The 21,621-nt window shown below is 40.0% G+C and overlaps 1 protein-coding gene across 1 annotated transcript in view; it reads left to right on the top strand.

Moving 5' to 3' along the window:
- Positions 1-18,158: 18,158 nt before the first annotated feature.
- The window catches only part of LOC122537853 (uncharacterized transmembrane protein DDB_G0289901-like), a gene marked incomplete at its 3' end in the record, with an annotated part of 23,705 nt that continues 20,242 nt past the window's right edge, over positions 18,159-21,621 (top strand). The window contains exons 1-2 of the mRNA XM_043671462.1: positions 18,159-18,376; positions 18,873-19,406. Of these exons, the coding sequence (XP_043527397.1) occupies positions 19,223-19,406 (184 nt within the window). The remainder of the gene's footprint in view (positions 18,377-18,872; positions 19,407-21,621) is intronic.

Here is a 21,621-nt window from a genome sequence, read left to right as displayed (position 1 = left end):
AATTTCAAACTGCTTCGATTTTTTCCAAGCTTCAGGAGAATCTCTCATATTCCTAGCAAAAAAAAAAAAAAAAAAAACAGAAGAAAGAACTTAAGGTCGATAAGAGAGTCCTGTAGGATAAAGGACCTTCAAGGAGGAGAAGTAGGCGGTGGCGCGGTGGCCACGGTTCGGGAGAAAGCGGCGGCGGTGCCGGTATCAAACCGTTTGAAATAGGTTGAGAAAAGAGGAGAGGGAGAAGGCGCTCTCAGGGGTCTCCTTTCAGATAGCGGGATAGCTTCTTTTTCTTTCGCCTCCCAGAAGTCAAATTCTCGCCGATAATAACTTTCCTTCTCCCCCCCCCCCTCTTCTCGCGCGTATTTTACGTATCCACGTATCGCGGGGGAATTTTTGTTTACGAATTCCGCCCGGTCACTTAAGGGGGGAATTCTGGTAATACGGCTTGAAAAAGAATCGAATCTTCTTTGGGGGATTTTTTTTTTTTTCTAAGGAAACAAGGCGATACGATTTCTTCGCACGCAGATTTATCGTTCGTACTTTTCTTTGTTTTTAACGAAAATTAATGAAAGTTGTGGAAATTAACGTAGCGTTGGGCGAAGCATGTTTTTGAAAGCGAGTTCGGTTCACTTGGTTATTTAAAAGTCCAAAAGGCATCTTAATTAGTACAAGTACTAGCTATCGCGTGAACCACGGGAACAGCGAAATTTCGAAAATATAAAAAAAATGGCAGCATTTTGAAGTTGAAATGTCGATTTTCCTTGTCCTTAGTAAAAAAAAAAAAAAAAAAAAATAGATAAAGCGATAAAGGTGAAGATCTCCAAATTTCAAGTCAATCGGTCAACTAAAACGTGAGAGATCCCAAAAAAGGTTCAAAAAGCATGGATTTTGAGAGAAAATTGTACAAAAATTCTACAAAAATTCACGCTCACATAACATTTAACACGTAAATCTCACGAATTTTCTACGTCTTCGTGTAACCACGTTTGTTCGTTCGTTGATTTGAACTAAAAAAAATAAAAGATCCATTTCGTCCTACACAATATAACAATATACACATGACAGTCCCGTTTGATCTCAAAACCTCTAAAGGTCAAACCTGCCTCGACGTTTCCGGGAACACGTGGCAAATAGAAAAATACTGACTAACAAGTGTCCTTTAGTAATCGCACGTGCATTCCAACCACGCTTGCAACAACGAAGAAGTTGCCTGAAAGGCTCGAGGCGAAGCTTAAACCTGACTCAAAATAGGTAGAAAGCAAACGACTGAAACCTTAACTTAAAGCAACTTAGAGCGTTTCGCAATTTTCGTTAACAACGAATGCCCGGTGACTCACGCGGTCGTTGGTTCGAGGTCGTTGCTTTGCTCCTCGAATTCTTTCGCTTGAACGGTGAAAGCATATAACGGGGGGGGTCAAAGAGAGGCAATATGCCTCTTTCTACCTGAACTTTACGGACAAACGGATTGTCCATTGGCTTCTTACCGCAAATTCGCAGCGGGTTTATTGACGGATCGCTTACACTTGTGTCATCGTTCGTTTGTCGACGAATAAAACGGCCCTTAATGATTTTATTGATGTTTAACTTCCTTACCTCTGACGCACAGGCTATTTACCTAGGTTTTACGACCTCTTGTTTACACAAGAGTGAAGCAGTGATACCATTAGTGAGATGAGCAAGATGGCATCATAGAGATGGTATCTCTCTGCACCTTGTCATCTGATCTTTTCATGCATTTAACAAAATGAATAATTAATATATACGTGTAATAAGGAATAACGTGCATATATACGAATAACGAATACCTATGTATATACGATTTTTTTTGTAATCTTTTTTGTAATTTTTTAGTTTATTTTGTAACTTATTTCAGTTTATATATATATAATGTATGTATATACGAATAATAAATACCTATGTATATAATTTTTAAATTTATTTTGTAACTTATTTCAGTTTATTATATATATATATCTAATAAATAATTTTTAAATTTATTTTGTAACTTATTTCAGTTTATTATATATATATATAATAATATATATATATATAATAAACTGAAATAAGTTACAAAATAAATTTAAAAATTACTAAAAACTTACATTACTAATAAAATAACTAAAAAATTACTAAAAACTTACTTACATTACTAAAAATTACTTACATTACTAAAAAAAAATAACTAAAAAATTAAAAATTACTTACATAAAAATTACAAAATACCAAAAGTACAAAGTACGAAATAAGCAATAAAATAATAAACTCCTAACAGGCATCTAAATCTGGCATCTCAAAGTTTTCTAAAAATGAATGGGACGAAATTGATGAATAAAATAAATATTGATTGTATTAAATTAATTTTGTAAATATCATGTTATATTAGACCAACATATAGATTATGTTGTTCTATTATTATATCTGCGTTATATGTCGTATAAGTACGAATGTTAATGTGTGAGGCAAGAATTATAATAGATAATAAGAATGTAAAATATCTGATAAAATATCTAATCTGTAAATGATGATAATAATGTAATGGAAGATATATGTATTTATTCTCCATCTATCTTCATATATTTATTATCATATTAGATATTATATTATTAGTATATAACTTCATATCTGTGTTATTTATATCTATTTCAATTTCTAAAACGTTCATTAATGCAATGAATCAACAGATAGGTATTCAGTACAATGTTTTCAAGTTTTCTGAAATAAAAAAAAAAAAAAAATAGATCGTACGTAAACATGTTATATTGTACTAATTTATTTTTTTTTATTTTAAATTTATAATTTAGAAAAGACTATCCAGGTAAAAGATCGTTCACATTAAATATTATACGAAAGGTAAATATTGTATTTTAAATATTATATATATATATATAAATATAAAACATTTAATATCGTATTCTATAATATTTAATTATTTAATATTTATAGTATTTTTAAATATTTAATTATTATTTAATATTTATAATATTTTTAAATATCGTATTTTATAATATTTAATTATTATTTAATATTTATAATATTTTTAAATATCGTATTTTATAATATTTAATTATTTAATATTTATAATAGTATTTTTAAATAATAATTTTTAGTATTTTTAATATTTATAGTATTTTTAAATCTTTCTATTCATTAATACTGAATATCACATATTAAACTTATTTAGGTATATAATTCTGTTGTCTGTAAAGATTTAAACGTCTTTAAGTTTCTCATAGAAGCAGAGTAGTGACGTACAAAATACCAAAGCGAGCCTAAGCCGTAAGAGAACGATTGTAATGACAGATAGGTCGAAAGCAACGTAAATATTTGTGCACATAATTTCTTCAACCCCGCTGCGTTCTTTCAGTCGTTCCCGGATCCGTGTACCTTCCTCTAAATCCAAAGTTAAAACACAAATCACCACTACGAGAACTCATTCTTGCCCAAATTTTATCTGGGAACTGATCTATCCTCTCGAGAACGTTGGACATAAAATTTATTTCATTTACAAAATTGAAACACATAAGGATCGCGTACGCTCAATTTAAAAATATTTCCCAGCGCGTGGCTGGATATCTGTAGCATACACATATATATGTACATATATATATATATATCGGATTATACAGGATGTTTGGTTAAATCGCCAAACTTCAGATATGAATTTAGGATCACAAAACAAACAAATTTTCCCTCTGGAAGTGCTCTTTTCAAGAGATACTTCCAACGTTGTTAACCACTTGCGCTGGCAACCGATTGCGGACCATAACGAGTGACTCAACCGTATAAAACAATTCGTCGCTTTCTTTTTCGAACTCGTCGCCTATGATATCACTGGATAGAAATGATTGACAAGTGATAAATTTATTATTTGTAACTTTCAATATTAATAATAAATTTATTATTCGTTTTCAATATATTTTCAATGTTAAAGTATTTTCAATATTAATATATTTCATTAAATATCAATATGAAATTAGTGTCAAACACGTGTACGTATAATACTCGTCTCATTGTTCAAACAGTACAACGTATGTGAATCGCTCAAATTTGCAAGAGGTTAACGACAACCGATTGCGGACCATAACGAACGACCGAACCGTATAAAACAATTCGTCGCTTTCTTTTTCGAACTCGTCGCCTATGATATCACTAGATAGAAATGATTGACAAGTGATAAATTTATTATTTGTAATTTTTAATATTAATAATAAATTTGTTATTCGTTTTCAATATATTTTCAATGTTAAAGTATTTTCAATATTAATATATTTCATTAAATATCAATATGAAATTAGTGTCAAACATGTGTACGTATAATACTCGTCTCATTGTTCAAACAGTATAACGTATGTGAATCGTTCAAATTTGCAAGAGGTTAACGACAACCGATTGCGGACCATAATGAACGACCGAACCGTATAAAACAATTCGTCGCTTTCTTTTTCGAACTCGTCGCCTATGATATCACTGGATAGAAATGATTGACAAGTGATAAATTTATTATTTGTAACTTTTAATATTAATAATAAATTTATTATTCGTTTTCAATATATTTTCAATGTTAAAGTATTTTCAATATTAATATATTTCATTAAATATCAATATGAAATTAGTGTCAAACATGTGTACGTATAATACTCGTCTCATTGTTCAAACAGTATAACGTATGTGAATCGTTCAAATTTGCAAGAGGTTAACGACAACCGATTGCGGACCATAACGAACGACCGAACCGTATACAATAACTCGTCGCCAATGATATCACTGGATAGAAATTATTGAGAAGTAATAAATTGATTATTTATCTTCCCTTATACCTAAATATACCTTAAAATTGTGAGAAAACATCGCAGGGACAAACAATTCTCGATGTTCCAACGCAAGAGGCTAAGAGTATAGGAATAGATAACATTAAAATATCTGTGTTAGATTAATACTTGTCTCCAAGCTGCGGGTAATCATTTCGAGCAACATACGTAACAGTTACAATTATTTTTAACAATAAATACAACAATTTTCTTCAGTAATATACGTAATAAGTTGAATTATTTCGATGACACAAGTTACCAAGTCCTGCAACTTTAGTCAATAAATATCTCACGGAGGAAGCATTTACGATCCTAAATTGATATCTAAAGTTTGGCGAGTTAACCCGTGAAACACCCTGTATATTCCGCGTATAGTCCAGCGTATAGTGTATCGCGGGGGAACGGTCATTAGAACGCGCGGAACAGTCAATAGAGCAATCGTTAGAGCCGTGATTTAATCGTCGCGCGAAACCGGCCGAAAACGAACTCTCACGCTCGACAAATAATTCGATCGAACTTTATTCGCGGCCGCTGCCGGGCCAAATGAGTTTCCGAGCACATTTAACGATAATGAGCTTCGACCCCGGGCGAGGCGGGATTATTTCGCGCGCCGCTTATTCCAAAGGCTGCTTTCGCTAAATCTGGATAAATTTGGGCGGGTGGTGGGACGATGCCGGTGAAAATACGCGCTCGGTGAAAGTGCAAGTATCCGTGATAACGCGGCAAAACCCGATGAACCTAAGGTCACGCGCGTACAGAGACAGAAAATTATCGGCGAATTGCTGCTGCCCTATCGGCGAAACCGCGGATAACACAAACCGCGCGAGTAGAATCTTAGGAGTTATTTTGTCAGACCCAGTGAAAACGTTGCAACTGTGTTTAAAGGGTCGGGTTCGAAATTTTCAAAAAATCGATTGTTCTTTTTTTTTTTTTTTTTATGTCTTAGAAACGAGATAAGACGAAAGATTCTGGGCTTATTTTGAGGAATAAGAATAAATCCGCGGATGCAGAATGATTGAACTTGTATCACTGTTTACAAATTTAAAGCAGCATTATAAAGTGTAAATCGTGCGATTCAAATTTTCACTTTTGGCGAATCGAATGTTAGGGGGCTTGGATTTAATTTAGTTGTGAATTGTAAGAACCGCGATATATAAGTAAAAAAAAAGTAAGCAAAGGATATATATGAAAAATGAAGATCTGATACTTTAAACGCGTTTTTCTCGAAACTAGGTGCAAGATATATCTCGGAATCTAACCAACCGATTACTATGAAACTTGGTACGTATTTTTAGTGTAACGTTTACTAGGGATTGACGATCGAACATGTTTCAATTTTTAACAATTTCGAGAAATATAAACAAAAAACGTGGAAATTTTTGGCATAAATCATCAAAAACAAATAGCTGCTACTTTCATAATTATCACAAAAATGAATCAATCCCTAGAGAATGTTGTTTACTTTTGAACTTTCTTTGCCTTTTTGTTGTAGCTCATCGTGTTTAGCTGGAATCATGCACACCGACAAATGATGTTTCTTTGCAGAATCCATCAAATCTTATATGAGACCTCTACTGATAACAAGCAGTAACGTGATAATTATTCATATTAGTTTAAAGATTATTATACCCTTCATTATTTTACAGCATGGCCAAGCTGGGCCATTTCTTTTTCTTTTAATAAAACATCAAAGTATAAGAAAAAACTAATTTCATTAGTTTTAAATTAAATGTACAAACTACGGATTTATGTTAATGGCAAGTGATGTTTGGCTAAATCTTATACTTCACTTCCTGCACTATGTATAATAGTACTACTTGAGAAAATAATCGAACACTTAGCTTAAGTTAAGTAAAAGAGTGAGAATCTTTCAGAAACTCAATGTGCCAAGTGACGAGCAATAAACATTGCGATTACGTTTCGACAGTTCCGTAACGAAAATATTAGGCGATTTCATCTATTATATTTGTATCTCTGCATATGTAACTTACACAGTTGAACGAGTAACATAAGTTTTGATTTGGAAAAGCGACGCTGTCACTCGGTTGATCGTACAGGGACAGTAAATCTTGCATGAGATTTGTATCATAAATATCTACTTTGTTGCATGTTATAACCCTACATACGTAATACTTAATCTTTTTAATGCGACGTTTGATCAAAGAGATCAAACAATATCTAATAGCGATAGGTAAATTTCAGATAGGTAAAAATCTTACTCACAAAGTAAATATTACAGATCAAAAAAGATATTTTGCAGAACTTACCTGACCTAACTTTGCACAAGTACATGAAGATATTTTACAGTTAATTAGAGCAGTTAATTAGATACGATTACAAATATCCCGTATTCGACGTATCGTATTCAAAATGTACCGAAACAGTGTAAAAAGTTAGCTGAGAACGCGAACAGTTTTGCTATTAAATATTTGAAATGTGAATAATTTGATTGTAAATTGTGATTCGATGAATATCTACCAATCAGGTGTTAGTAGTACAATTTTTAATTGTTTAATTCAGCTTGAAAAATTATTTAATTGACCGCGGACACAGCGACAGCGCAGCGATGATATTTATATTCTCGATTACAAGCGTGACAAAAGATTGTCAGTCAGTTTGATCGTGTTCATAGTGCGCGACGCGCATCCATTGTATGTGTGCGTGTGTATATCTATGTATAATTTATCTTATTAATATCGTCGAATATTTTTAGCATTTATCAAACTAACAAATCTAATTCCTTTCATCCATAATACTTTACCAGAAAACGAATACACGAACGAAAGTTGTACCACGACCGCATTAAAAAAGTTTAAAATCGACGCTCACCGCCGCGTTCCGCGATTTTTCTCCGCCGATTCTTATTCGCCGACTGGGATAAAGTTGGAAGAATAGTCGTAGATCAACGTTAGCTACGCGAGTCTTCCCGGGGGCCGAGTTATCGACGCCGATTTATTATTCCGGATGAAAGTAACGACGTGACGCGAATGGTTAAGCAGTCTCTCTCTTTCTCTCTCTCTCTCTCTCTCTTTCTCTCAAGGCAGACGATCTCTTTCGAAAAATGGAGAACACGGTACATCGTGACGCTTGTCAACTACTATTAGCGCCCGGACAATTAAAGGGGCAAACATACGGACAATTTACCTAGGAATAGAAAATCTAGTCGGGTAGCGTGTTTTCCCTTCGTTGAAACGTTCGTCCGAAATGATTCACCCCGTCGTTATCCCCGGATATCTGAACGATCTCTACGACATTTTCCATCGATTTTCCACGAACGAACACACGAACACGTCCGTATGTCCGTACGAGGGAAGATCCAGGAGTGCTCTCGGGGCGCGGACGAGTGGGAGAGAGAAAGAACGAGAAACGGACTGACGAAGCGGGTGGGGTGCGGGGTGGGGGGAAGGGGAACAAGAGCGGTAAAAATGAATCGATAGGCGGAGTTTTTCATGACGCGGCGCTAGAGGCGCCGGAGGGTGGGGGTCGCGATAGGCGGAGTCAGGCTGATTTAGGGCCGCCATTTTGTGACAATGGACGAGAGGGGGGGCATGCCTATCTGATTGGCTGATCTACGGACTTCTCTCGTCCCGAACAAGCTTCTACAGATTGTTCGGTTGTACTCACCGTCGGTACTCCAGCCACCCGGCGACCCGGCAACGCCGCCAACCCGTCCGCGTCCTTTTCCCCCACCACCCGGCCGGCACGCACACCGCGCTTATGCCTCCCTCTCCGCCACCTCCTCACCAACCCCACCCCACCCCACCACAGCCGCCAACGAGCGACACGGAGCGCCGTGAAAGCGAGACACGCGTCCTTCCCGCCACGGGATCGAATCGACGACTCGGGGCCCGTACCGGAGAAACCCTTCCTCGGCCAGATCCTTCTTCCAACGAAGCACTCCTCGTCTCTCCCTCTTTGTTTTGCGCTCAGCTGGCCGATGGATCGGAGATTTAATTTCGTTTATTTGACGGGTATAACTCTTTTACCGAGGATACGAGAGAAAGAAGTCTCGCGGGACGGTGGTGGGGGAAAAGGGAGTACGTGTTTCCCCCCCCACTCTTCTCACTCGACGTCACGCCGAGCTACGCGATTTTGTTGTTGACCAGATGTACACGCGTTTGTGTTCGAAAACCAATCGGATCTGCATTACTCTCGCGGGACATCTTTCCATTATCTAGATGTAATTTGACGTTAGAAGTATCTGTTGAAAAGAGATGATGTAATGAGTTAAAGGAGTATGACAATTGACATGGTTTTACAGTGGAATATATTATACATCTCAGAATGACGACGTATGTTGAAAGTAATTCAACTTAATTAATTAGTATCGTATCGTATTAAGATAATCGAGATATACTAATAAAACAGACAAAATTAAATTTATACGTATAAATTAAAAATTAAAAATTAATCGGAATGTATCGCACGATGTCAGTGATTTTTAGTTAGTGATTTTTCTAATGCTATAATTCGCCACGCGATGTCAGGCGAAATCTGCCATCTGTTACTCTCATTTCGCGCATCTATTCTTCTCGCTCTTTTGTCTTATTACGTTCTTCTTAACCTTCTGTTCGCCCCAATTTGATGAACCTGCTTTGTCGCGCTATTTCAACGTTAGTGATACCTACTGTGTCTGCTCTTTCTTTGCGTTGCCTTCGATCGTTATAATGGAAAGCTGCTCTCCGTTATAACGAGAGTTTCTTGCAATTTAAATGAGAATCATCTCGTACAGTTGATAGTGAAATAATCGCATCCACGTGTCACTCGACAAGACTAGAATTATACAGCGGGACGAAAGAAAGGCTGGCATCGGTGTGTATCTGTGAATCGCTCGCTCAGTCAATCGGTCGCTCGTTAACGCCATTCGACGACGTTATCACTGCGAAATTCTCGCGGCTGAATCGCGATAGAGCGGATCGGAAAAGTGAGTCGCGCTATCGGATCGCCCGACCTGGGCCAACTTGTAACGCCGGTCGGTGCACTCTTGTCGCCGCATCTCTCGTTGCTTTCCGGTCTTTGGATTTCGGTGGAGGGGACGCCGTGTATCTTAATCGCCGTATCTCATCTAGATAGGTCGCCAGGCATCAAGATCGGCTCGAGTATACGCACCAGCTCTGAAAAGGCAACCGGCCCGAATTACGATGTTAGTCGAACTTGCTCGTTATCTTACCGATCGAATGTTTTAAAAATTTCTAATTTGATTTAACTTCTTCGGCTCGAAAACAAGAAAAAAAAAAAAAAAAAATTCAAAGACTCTATACAACAAATATAGATAAATTGAAACATAATTCTTGAATTTAGAATTCAACTTTGTCGATCGATTTATTTATTATTACCCGATAATTATTAGTTGCCAGTCAGATAAAGTTTACTCTCGTGCAAATGAATATTCCGGTTAACGAGATGTCTTCGATGGCTCGCGGAGATCGCGCAATTATCGGCGGTAACCGCCGCGGCCGATAGAGAACGGGAGCCAGTTGGAAAATTCAATGTTCCCCGAGCGAATTTAATGCAGTTCTCACCACCGATTGGCAGATACTGCGGCTCGACGCTGCCAAATCGTTCCATCAGAACCCGTGCACGGCGCCATATGCCGCGCACGAGCCCTGCTTTGAATACATTAATAACCCCCGGCGACTCGGAATATTTGCACGACAAATTTGCGTAGATCCGCGATAGCCGCGCGTCTAACGTAACGCGCGAAGTGTTTTACAACGGCACGCCGGCCGGCAATTCACAAATGTTTGCCCGTTATAAATATTTCGGCGCGCTACGCCACTGCGTGTCTTCAACAGTTTTTTCTTTTACCAAGATTCGAGACGACGCGTATTAACCGTCGGTAAGTGTGCGCATCTGTGCTAATTGACTTGGGCGAGTGACGTCATCGGAAAGAAACGACAAAGTGCAAGGACAGGTTCCTAGACTTCCTAGATTTTGCTAGATTTCGTAAGTGTCGTGTGTGACTGTAAAGATGTGAAATCGAGCTTATCGAGCCGACGAATATTATCTAGATCCCGCCGCCGGCCAGAAAGGTGTTGAATAATTCCGTCGGATCAGTGCGCTGATTTCATCGTTTCTCCCGTTGGCGATTGTATGCGAGCGGTTGCCACGCACGCAGGTGTGTGCGCGCGCGCGCGTGTGTGTGCAGCAATGAAAGAGATGCCTTCCGCGATCGGTCGACCCAAATTTAGATCGGATCGAGGAAAACGGGTGGCACGGCGCGTGCCCCGCGCGCGAAGATCACCGGCCAGATAGAGACGGCTCACACGCACGCTGTCTCCGGTAATTTGACTCGAAAAATTCGACTCGCGATTTCGAAATTCGTTTGAATTTCCATCGGCAAGATCCCTCGCCTCGCCATTCCCGTCGACAAGCGCGAGCGTGAAAAAGAAGCAGCCCTTGAAAAAAAAAGAAAAAAGGGGGCAGGGGGAAAAAAGAAGAAAAAGGAAATCGCGGTTGGAAAAACAACGTGGGGGCTAGGCATCGCGGAAAAAGGAGCGCCGGCCGAGGGTCCTGTTGGAAAGAAGGGAGAGGGTCAGTGTTGACAGGAGAAGCAACACGAACCGGCGGCTGCTGGGTCGTTCTCGTTGGTTTGGTAGTGGGGTGGCGAGTGAACGCCCGCCGGTAGGTTGGTCCGCGGCGGTGGGCGGGGCCGAATATTGCCGAACGACGGCGAACGACGACGAACGCTGGCGAACGCTGGCGAACGCTAGGGGAACGTCGAGCCCGGTGTTTTCGTTCGCCTTAGTTCCGCGCCGGGTGCCACGACAGTCGCATCGACTCGAGTTTGTACGTACGTGCGCGCGCGCGCGTGCTTCAAAAAAAAAATCTCTTTCTCTCTTTCTCTCCCTCACTGTCTCCCCTCCCGGGTTTATACGGATTGAGCGGTCAAGCGAGAGGAAAACGGACGACAGAAGGAAAGCAGGGGAAGTCACCGCGAATCTAAACGGCGTTTCGCACAGTAACAAAACGCCAGCAAGGTTCTACCGCATTGTTTTCGTCAACGACTTGACTTCGTGACTCGTTTCACTCCCCCCTGTGCGTGTCCGATTTCATCACCGTCGTATTGTTTGTTTGCCAACGAACGACACGACGACGACCAACGACAAGACGACGACGACGACAACGACGGACGTCGTGGCACGCGATACACAGGGGCCCAGCTATCGACGCGGGCAACCGTCCGAACGCCACCATGTGCTGTGTGAGTGTACTGTGCAGTGTCTTCTTGGTGCTAACTTAAGTGATAACGATATTAATAAAACACGCCCCGCACGAGCGACGAGACGCCGCGCGGCGACTTATCGCGCCACTCGGGATTGATAAGAGAAGCTAAGGTAAGCGTGTTTCGTTAACGATCGCGCGCGCCAGCTCACTACCGATTCTGTGTCTGTACCTGTCCCTTTACACGTTGTAACTCGGACTTAAAATTAGGAGAAACCCTCCCTACCTTCCTTACAGCAAATTTGCGGACGGAACGGATTTGCCGATTTTTGTCGAAGTGTTGAGTGGGTCTCTCGTCGTTAGTAATCGAAACTTGGAAAATTCAGTGCAGCAGAGTTCAGTTTCACCGTGACGTTCTGAAATTCTCGTCGTTGGGAGTACGAGAGTTTGGAATTTAAACTCCGATCCAGAGAGTAAAGAGAAATTTCGCGTTCTCTCGTATATATCTCTAGTAGGCTCGCGACACACAGCGTCTCGTCTTTTCATCCAAAGGGAGAGAAATTGGAGTTCTCTCTTATCTCGGCTTCGATCTCGCAAGCCTTCTTATCCCTTAAGAGAAACCTAAGGAGTTTACAGGAGAGTACACGGGAAATTGCACCCTTTCGTCAGAAAAGGGTCATTAGCTCAAGTCTGTTTTTAGAGGTTGAAGGAATTCGGTTGTTTGCACAAGCGGAGTGAAAAGATGGCGCCAACGGTAACTAATTCCCTTTCACGCCACTCTACTTATCTTCAATTTCCGCAAAGATAATAATCCGAAATGTAGAATTTCGATCCTACTTCGAGACTTGTCTGTACCGAATGGATTTCTTGAACGACGCGATAAATCGGCACAGTGTTTTCCATTCGATCGATCCTAAGGGGGAGAAACTTCGGGGCACGAAGGTGAGTTCAGTTTTTCTCTTTCGGGCGAGTTTAGAAACCCGGCGCCGCGAATGAATATAACTCGGTTTAATGTCCACGAAAATGAGTGCCAAAAAAGAAAAAAGAAAAAGAAAAAAAGGAACGAGAAAAGTTCGAGGAGAGAGTCGATCGGACACCGACGGCACAGGTAGATGGACCGATTCACCGGAAGGATCGTGAGCTCGGGGCTTCCCGCGACTCAGGATTTTCCTTTGTTCTTCTGAGAGTCGCTTGCCTGCCCGTACTAAAATCCATTGACGCGGAAATGAAAATTACGAGCGTCTTGAGAGTGTCACGCAGGTATTCTTCGAGAGAACGAGCTCTCCAGAAAAATTCGTCTCCCCCGTTATTCCTGTGGAGTTCTTGTTCCTTTTTCTTTTTTTCTTTTTTTTTTTTTTCTTTCTTTCTCTCCTCGTCGATTACCCGTCGAAAGTCGATCGATTCGTTGATGACGTCAGAATGATTCGGGATAGCTGACCGAAGTGTTGTAATCCCTTCAGGGATATAAAGTGGCGTATTTGATCGGACAATTGAATTTAACAAGAAATTGACGGGAGTTGAAAACGTTCGTTCTTTGAAAGTTGAAGAATGTTACCGTCTCTTTCGCGTAAAACGGAGCTGAGGTGAAGTTTCCGAAATCGAAGTAATTTTTCAATTAATCTAGTAATTTAGTATCACCTTATTTAAATTAATTAATTTGGTATTACTTTCCAAAGTAATTTTTCAATGAATAAGAAATTACATACTTCCGCTACTGATTCAGTTAAGTTTTATTAATGATTTGTCGGTTGATTTTCATCATTTTCTTACGTGAGTTTCGATTCGTGCGAAGCAAACCCTACGTTTTGACGGTCGTTTGGGATATTTCGAAATTCAATTTTCAAAATTCAGAGTTGGAGATTGACAGCGACGGGTATGAATTCGGAGAATACGTGGCACGGTCAGTGGAATCGGGCGAGAAACTGGTCGATTTTCGAAGGGAAAATCGGGTTGACGCGCGCTCCCCGTTGCGAAAGGGAGGGAATATCGGCTTATAGTTTGCGCGGGCCTATAATTGGTAATTTGCAAGTATAATAAACGGCCGTCGGTCTCTGTTTTCATTTATTAGCCGCGAAATGCCTCCGCTTATTAGCGGAACGACGCATTCGAATCGTCGTTTCGCTCGTTTCTTTCGTGGCCATCGATCGACGAAAGTATGAATTTCCATATTGTATAATTATCCCTTCTCGTTAATTTCTTCCGCGAGATTGAGTGTTTGATTGGAAACATTTCTCGAAGGAGAATTTACAAACGGCTCGAAAGATTTTGCAATGTCGATAAATTAATTGCACTGCCGATCATAAAGAGATCGACGTTACCCGCCATTGTTTCTGCAACGAGTAATAAAATTATTGGACGATTCGATCTCGAGTGAAATCTTGCGAGATAATTCTCGGTAACGACGTTGGCCGAATAATTTACGAGTTCTTCTTTTCATCGGGAATCGTCGAATCCGGTATTCCCCCTTTAATATCAGCTCGTCCGAGATAGAAATCATAAATTCTTCATACGCACGATCGACACATTACAGAATCCTGTTTTCGTACGAACTTGTTTCTTAATGCCTTCGCCTCGATGTACAACGATAATATACAAAGTATATTGTAACTGGCGGTAGTATTTAACACAGGGAGATTGCACGAGGAAAATGTGAAATAACATTTTTTTCCTACGAGATTTCGTTTCTGAAGAAATTGAGTTTGAAAGTTCATCAACTTAACTCTTATGTTAGGAACGAATAATTAACAAAATTATACAGTTATACTGTTCGCGAAAACAAATCAAAACTGTGCAATGTTATCCTTTTTTTTTTTAAGACGCTTTGTTACCGACAGAATTGAATTTGGAAGTTTAACTTGTTACGCTGGAGAATAATTGGCGGAAAATTGCAATATTTTCTGTTTTAAGTATATCGAGATACAACACAGGCAAAACAAATGATAAATTTGTTACTTCTTAGTATTTCCATCCAGTGATGTACCGATGAATTCAAAAAGAAGAGTTTTATTGTGTACGATTTGGTCCCTCGTTATGGTCCGTCAACCAGTTATTTATGAGGAGTTTAACTTGCACCGGAATGACGTGCCGCGCACGTCGAGAATATTTGGCCCAAAATTGCAATATTTTCTCAGTTTTAAGTATATTTAAGTATAACCCAGGCAAAACAAATAATAAATTTATTACTCCTTAGTAATTTCTATCCAGTGACGTCCCGATGAATTCGAAAAAAAGACGAGTTATTGTGTACGGTTTTTGGTCACTCGTTATGGTCCGTCAACCAGTTACTAGCGCAAGAGGTTAACACGTCTCGACCAAACGTGTTCAAAAAAGTTTATTTTCTCGTAAACGAGGTTTTCATTCTTTCTTCTTGCCTATTTATTTTTTTCACGTACAACAAACTTTGCTCGATCGTACCACAAGAATAACTTGGATATTAAGCATTCCTCGCGTAGTTCCCTTTTTTAGGAGCACGTATCTCGAGCAATGTCCCTTCGTCCTTCGCGAGACAAAACGTTCGAAAGTTTCTCTGGGTATCGTGTTTCAGAGACTCTCGGAGTCTCTCGATCCGACGGCTGGAAATCGGTACGCGTCGCCTAAGGTATTCAAAGTATACACGTTCCCTCATCTTTCTCAATCGTTCCTCCAACCATCGTTTCTCAGAGTCTCTACCTTCTAGATTCGAATTTATATTTTTTGACGCGTCGTTAATTAATCTAACCCTTGAACACTGAATCTCTGACTCGGGAGCTCGCTTGCTAACTTCGACACTTCTTTCAACTTTTCCCAATTTTGCAAACGACGAAAATTATTACAGAAGAGATTAATTATTTAATTAATTTCTATCTCAGAGATGTTTTTTTTTTTTTTTTTTTTTTTTTTTCTAGCCCATGATCCGTTTCTACGATATTTCGTTAGGCGTGTTTTTCCACGTTGGACGGACTTTGATGGACTTTGCTCGAAATTCGACGTGTCACGAAATCGGCGGTGATTTGCTCCGCACGTGCAACGCGCGGCGCCGTTTTCGGACAGAACAAGATTAACGAATCTCGATAAGATTAGTTGAGCGATACGTGATCGGCCGGCTCGCTTCGATGGAGGTGTTTTTTTCCTTTCCTTTTTCTTTTTTTTTTTTTCGCTGCGATGATGTAACGCCGGTGTCACCTTTTGCTGATAAATCGTGAAACGAATCGGCGCGAATTTCGAGGTGACGCCGATGGTTAACCTGCGCTTTACACTGAACTTTCGGGGGAGAAATCTTATCTACCGAGTGTTGATAAGCCGTCACTCGCTTACCTGTCGAAATGTTTGTTATTGCGCGAAATCGCGTGATAAAGATCATCGTTCGTAAATCGTCGAAACGCAACGTGAAGCGGGGATTTTTGAACTTTGTTGGGGACTTTGCTCGAAATTCGACGTGTCACGAAATCTGATGTTTCGACTTACGCCCCGAGCTTTCTCCTTTTCCATTTCGACGAACGATGGCTTGACAATATTTGTATGATTGACCGTATCTCGACATGTTCGACTTTCAACCGCTTGCGGACCGTAACGAGGGACCGAACCGTACACAACAATTCGTCGCCTTCTTTTCCTTTCGAACTCGTCGGGTATGACATCGCTGGATAGAAATGATTAATAAGTAATAAACTTGTCATTTGTTTCGCCTGGGTTACGTTTAGATATACTTGAAGCGAGTTGTTGCAATTTCGGGACGAAAAATTCTCGACGTGCGGTGGCAGGAGGTTAATATCTGCTCTTTCGAAATTGTTCGACGACTTCGGTTTATCAGTGTCCAAGGTCGCTTATCTCGATGGCCCGCCTCACGACTCGTAAAAGTGATCGTCCGAAAATGTCGGATAAATTTGGTAATCGCCCTTTTGTTTGTTTGTCCCCCATGATTCTCGACATCTGATTCCGCGCGATCTCGAACGACGTTTGTCTTCCTGTTTCTTCGATTTTCCCTGGTGATGAACGAAAGGAAAGAAAAAAAAAAAAAAAAAGAAATAATGGCCGCCCGTCGGCCATGATTTGATCGATACTCTCGATTCGTATTTGCGCTGATATTCTAAGACGTTTAATCGATAAACTCGGACAGCAAGGTCGGCGATTCGATGTAATCTCTCTCTCTGAGAAACGAATTGAAGGAAACGAGTTGGCCTGTTCGTCGGTAATATCGCTAATAGTAGCTAGAAGGAATTGGAACGGAACGACGCGACCGTGAGCAGTGAAAAAAAAAAAATTTGTGATAATTACGATCGGTGTAATCGGCATGGAAAGTGGAGAGAATCGGTGATGAGGAAAATTAGTGAAAATGCCCGGAGGGGCGTTAATCTTATCGCCTGGCTTTTTGTGTAATATCTTATCGGATCTTGTTCTCGAGTATTTTATTTGCCCTGGACATATAATTTTGGAAGTGTTCGCCTCTCGCCAACGGAGCGTGTAAATGTATAATATATTTCGGGAGTTCTATCGAGAATTATTTCGTGATAAAAAAAAAAAAAAGAAATCACTTTCGATGATGTCGATCACGTTCGACGTTTCTATCATGCGACGAACAGCCACTTTGAAATCGTCGGCGAACAGCAGGAACTTTTAAATCCCCACGGATTTGAATATAATGACCTATTATTAACCGGAAGCTTCATTCTAGATATTATGGATACAGATGTACGTGTTGATATACTGTATGAAACACAGTATTAGAGGAAAGAAAATATTCGTTATCTAATTTTGTACACATTGTTACTGTTATCATTCGAGTAGCTATTCCATCAGAGATAATCTGCGACTTTTGTGATTCAGGTAATGCGCGATCGTTGTAAAATGGTGTTTGCAACCGTTTTAATAAATAGAAATGAAAATTCAGAATCAATTAGTAAGAAAGTGAAGAATAATTCAGATCTCAATGTGAGAAAATTGAGAATTAAGGATCAGCGTAAAATTAAGAATTAACGTAAGAAAAAAAAAGGAAATACGTATGTTTATATACATACTTATATTTATATAGGTGTTCATACGTTACTTACGTCGTATTTATTATTTACCGAGTGAAAGTGGAAATCGTTATTCCCTCGAGACTACGACATCGACATGGAAAAAAAAAAAAAAAAAAAAAGATCCTCGCGATCCTCGAGCCAACTCTGTGTATAATGTTTGGCGCTGGGGCTTCGTTCCCCAAGAGCACGTCGGCTCTATATCGATATCGGGCGATCGAGAAGGGGGTCCCTTTTGGTTGCGTCATCGATGACCTTGATCATTGACTGCGCGCTCGAGCCGATTGATAAATCATTTGGAGGCATTGGTCGAGTGGCCTGGGCACACATCAGTGTCGCCTGCGCCGAAGCGCGCAGATCGGGAGCTAATTAACCGGAGATCTCTCGGGGCGATCGGTTTATCGTGATCGCGGACGGGTGAGTCTGGCCCGCGAGTTTCTTGGTTTGTTCGCGCGTTTATCTCCTGCTATTTCAGAGAGAAAGATAGATAGATAGAGAGAGACCGGAAGGAAGAAATTGGTCGAAATTGGCCGATCGATCGATGGAGGATCTGATTACCATCGGTCCGTCGTACGCGTGCCGCATCCTTTTAGATCTAGTGCTTTTTCTTCTACTTGTCTCTCTCTTTAACACACTTAAACCTCAGAAAAAAAAAAAGAAAGTGATCTTCGATTCGTCGGTGTTGTGTGTCCCCCACGTTCATCCGCGTCGAGTCGTGTAACGAGATAAACTCGACCGTTTGCAACCGGATTCCGCGGTTTTCGGACGACTACTCGGCCGTCTCGAGTTTCCGTCGGGCCCCTTACTTGTTCATATTGTGTAATCCGCGAATGACACGTTATTCTCTCTCTCTTTTTTCTCGAACCACTAACCCGAAACTGTTTCGTTTCTCTTTTTTTCCCGTTTGTTGCAGAAGGCGGGGGCCAGAGACAGAGATCATTTTCCTCGCGATCGCGAACGAAACGCGACGGGATTACCTATGATCTGGCCGAGCGTCCTCAGTAGTAGGACCACGCTTCCGGCAGAGAAGCGTTTCTGGCAGCGTTCCTAATCCCCCTTTTTTCCATCTTCCTCCTTCGTCGCCCTCTCCCCCCCCCCTCTCGTGTTTTGCTGCTGCTGGAGTAACGAACCTCCCCTCCTCCTCCCCCTCCTCCCCCCTGTTCCTCCACCGTCCTCTCATCCCTCCCGAACGATCGGATCGCGCCGACGTTTTTGTTCATCGCCCTTTCGTCAGTGGCAAGAGGGAGGAACGATCTCGTCAGGATGGACATGAGCAGCGAGTCGAGCGCGGCTAGGTGGTACGAGCCCCCCAGGTCCACGCTGGAGCCGCCATCCGGGGGCGCAGGAGTCGCCGGTGTCGTCGGCAATCCCACCGATTACAGGGGTTATTATCCTCATGCTGGGCCAACCGCTCATCATCCCGCAGCCGCCGCGCACTACGCTCACAGTAAGTCCAATCACATTTTTCCTAGTATTTCTTGTCCGTTCGTCTCTTGAAGAGACCGACGGTGGAGGAAACGTGCTTTCTCACTTGTTAACGCTAGAACTACTCGACGACTGTTTCATCCGGTGATGTTGAAGTAGAAAGAAAAGATAGAAAAACCTTCGGGGTGCAAGCTTTTGTTTGGGTATTTTGTAAAAGATCGTTTGAACCTCTGAAAATACAGTGTTGAATATACAGTTGATTACTTAAATAAACAGTTTAAAACTCTAAAAATAGTGTTTTTATATATATTATATATAATTATATATAACATAATGTAACATAACATTATTTATATATAATTATACACAACATAAATACAGTGTTTTATATATGTATAACAAAAAATTGTGTCATTTTGATCACCCTGTTGGGTAGTTCTAGTGTTAAGCACCAAATATAGAGCACTCGACGACCATAGAGTATGACTATTTTCATTCGGTGATGTTGAAGTAAAAAAAGATAGAAAAACCTTCGGGGTGCAAGCTTTTGTTTGGGTATTTTGTAAAAGATCGTTTAAAACTCTGAAAATACAGTGTTGAACACAGTTGATTACTTAAATACAGTTTAAAACTCTAAAAATAGTGTTTTTATATATATTATATATAATTATATATAACATAATGTAACATAACATTATTTATATATAATTATACATAACATAAATACAGTGTTTAATATATATGTATAACAAGAATTGTGTCATTTTGGTCACCCTCTTGGTAGTTCTAGTGTTGAGCACCAAATATAGAGCACTCGACGACCATACAGTATGAATATTTTCATTCGGTGATGTTGAAGTAAAGAAAAATAGAAAAACCTTCGGGATGCAAGCTTTTATTTGGGTATTTTGTAAAAGATCATTTGAACTTCTGAAAATACAGTGTTTTTATATATATAGCATTATATATAATTATATATAACATAATGTAACATAACATTATTTGTATATAATTATACATAACATAAACACAGTGTTTTATATATGTTTTATAACAAAAAAAATTGTGTCATTTTGATCACCCTGTAGTGCCAGTGTTAAGCACCAAATATAGAGCACACGATGGAAATGTAATTACATAAACTTGTGAAACGTACACTGATCTTTCATTCGTGTGACAGAAGTTTCACCAGCTAGGAAGATAAGAGTTTGATAAATACGAACGATTAAACGTTATTATTCTGAATTTGTGAAACGTTTCTCTGACAAATTGTCGAAAAGAACTGAAGATGAAACGTCAACGTTGTTGTTGGCTCTTTATAGATCAGGAGCGTAGTAATTAAAATCTTTTTGTCCCAGAATTGCAATATTTTCTTCAGTTTTAAGTACATTCAAGTGTAATCCGGGCAAAGCAAATGATAAATTTATTACTTCTCAACAATTTCTACCGGCGAATTATTGTATACGGTGATTTGGTCACTCGTTATGGTCCGCAATCAGTTGCCAGCGCAAGTTGCAGTTCTCGATCTCGGTGTATTTTGCTTCTTCTGTTTTCATTACGAACGCGATATATAGGTGTGGTCAGAATTCTGCTTCCTTCGGGAAGAATTGGGAGATAAGATATCGTTACATTTACCTACTTAGGCAAATACACCCGCAGCACGTAACTTATATCTTATCTCCTCCTTCGCCGATTTCCTCTCGCTTTTCGGTCTCGAGTTGATCGATCGATAAACCTGAAAGAGAGCTCCCCTTCGTATATACGCTAGCTTTCGAATAATTCTATTTTTTTTTTTCTACCACGAAAAGGGGGGCTACCACCCCTATGCGACAGTGCTTGCAACGCGAGCGGTCGTAAAACTGGCCGACAAGTAACGTACGCGGGTCGGCTAGTTTTTTTTTCGCGTGTCTCTCGTGACTCGGTTCAACGATCGGCTAATGGCGTCTTGCTCTAGCTCGTTAATTACCGCGCGGATATTTAATTATCGTCGTCGTGTCCAGTGTGCCCTCCCGGGGCGCTAAAAAATTCCTGGAAATTTTGCAAAACATCAGCCTGATGCGCACGAAGCCTCGCGTTAAAACCTCGTAACCACGTCGAGGATATTTGACCGGAAATTGCAATACTTCGTCAGTTTTAAGAATATTGAAATATAACCCAGACAAAGCAGATAATAAATTTATTACTTTTCAGTAATTTTTATCCAGTGATGTACCGATGAATTCAAAAAGAAGACGAGT

This window comes from Frieseomelitta varia, unplaced genomic scaffold, assembly GCF_011392965.1.
Source record: "Frieseomelitta varia isolate USP_RPSP 00005682 unplaced genomic scaffold, Fvar_1.2 scaffold_935, whole genome shotgun sequence".
In the NCBI taxonomy this organism is placed as follows: domain Eukaryota; kingdom Metazoa; phylum Arthropoda; class Insecta; order Hymenoptera; family Apidae; genus Frieseomelitta; species Frieseomelitta varia.
The sequence above is the reverse complement of the archived record's forward strand: the minus strand, read 5'-3'. Positions and strand labels throughout refer to the sequence as shown.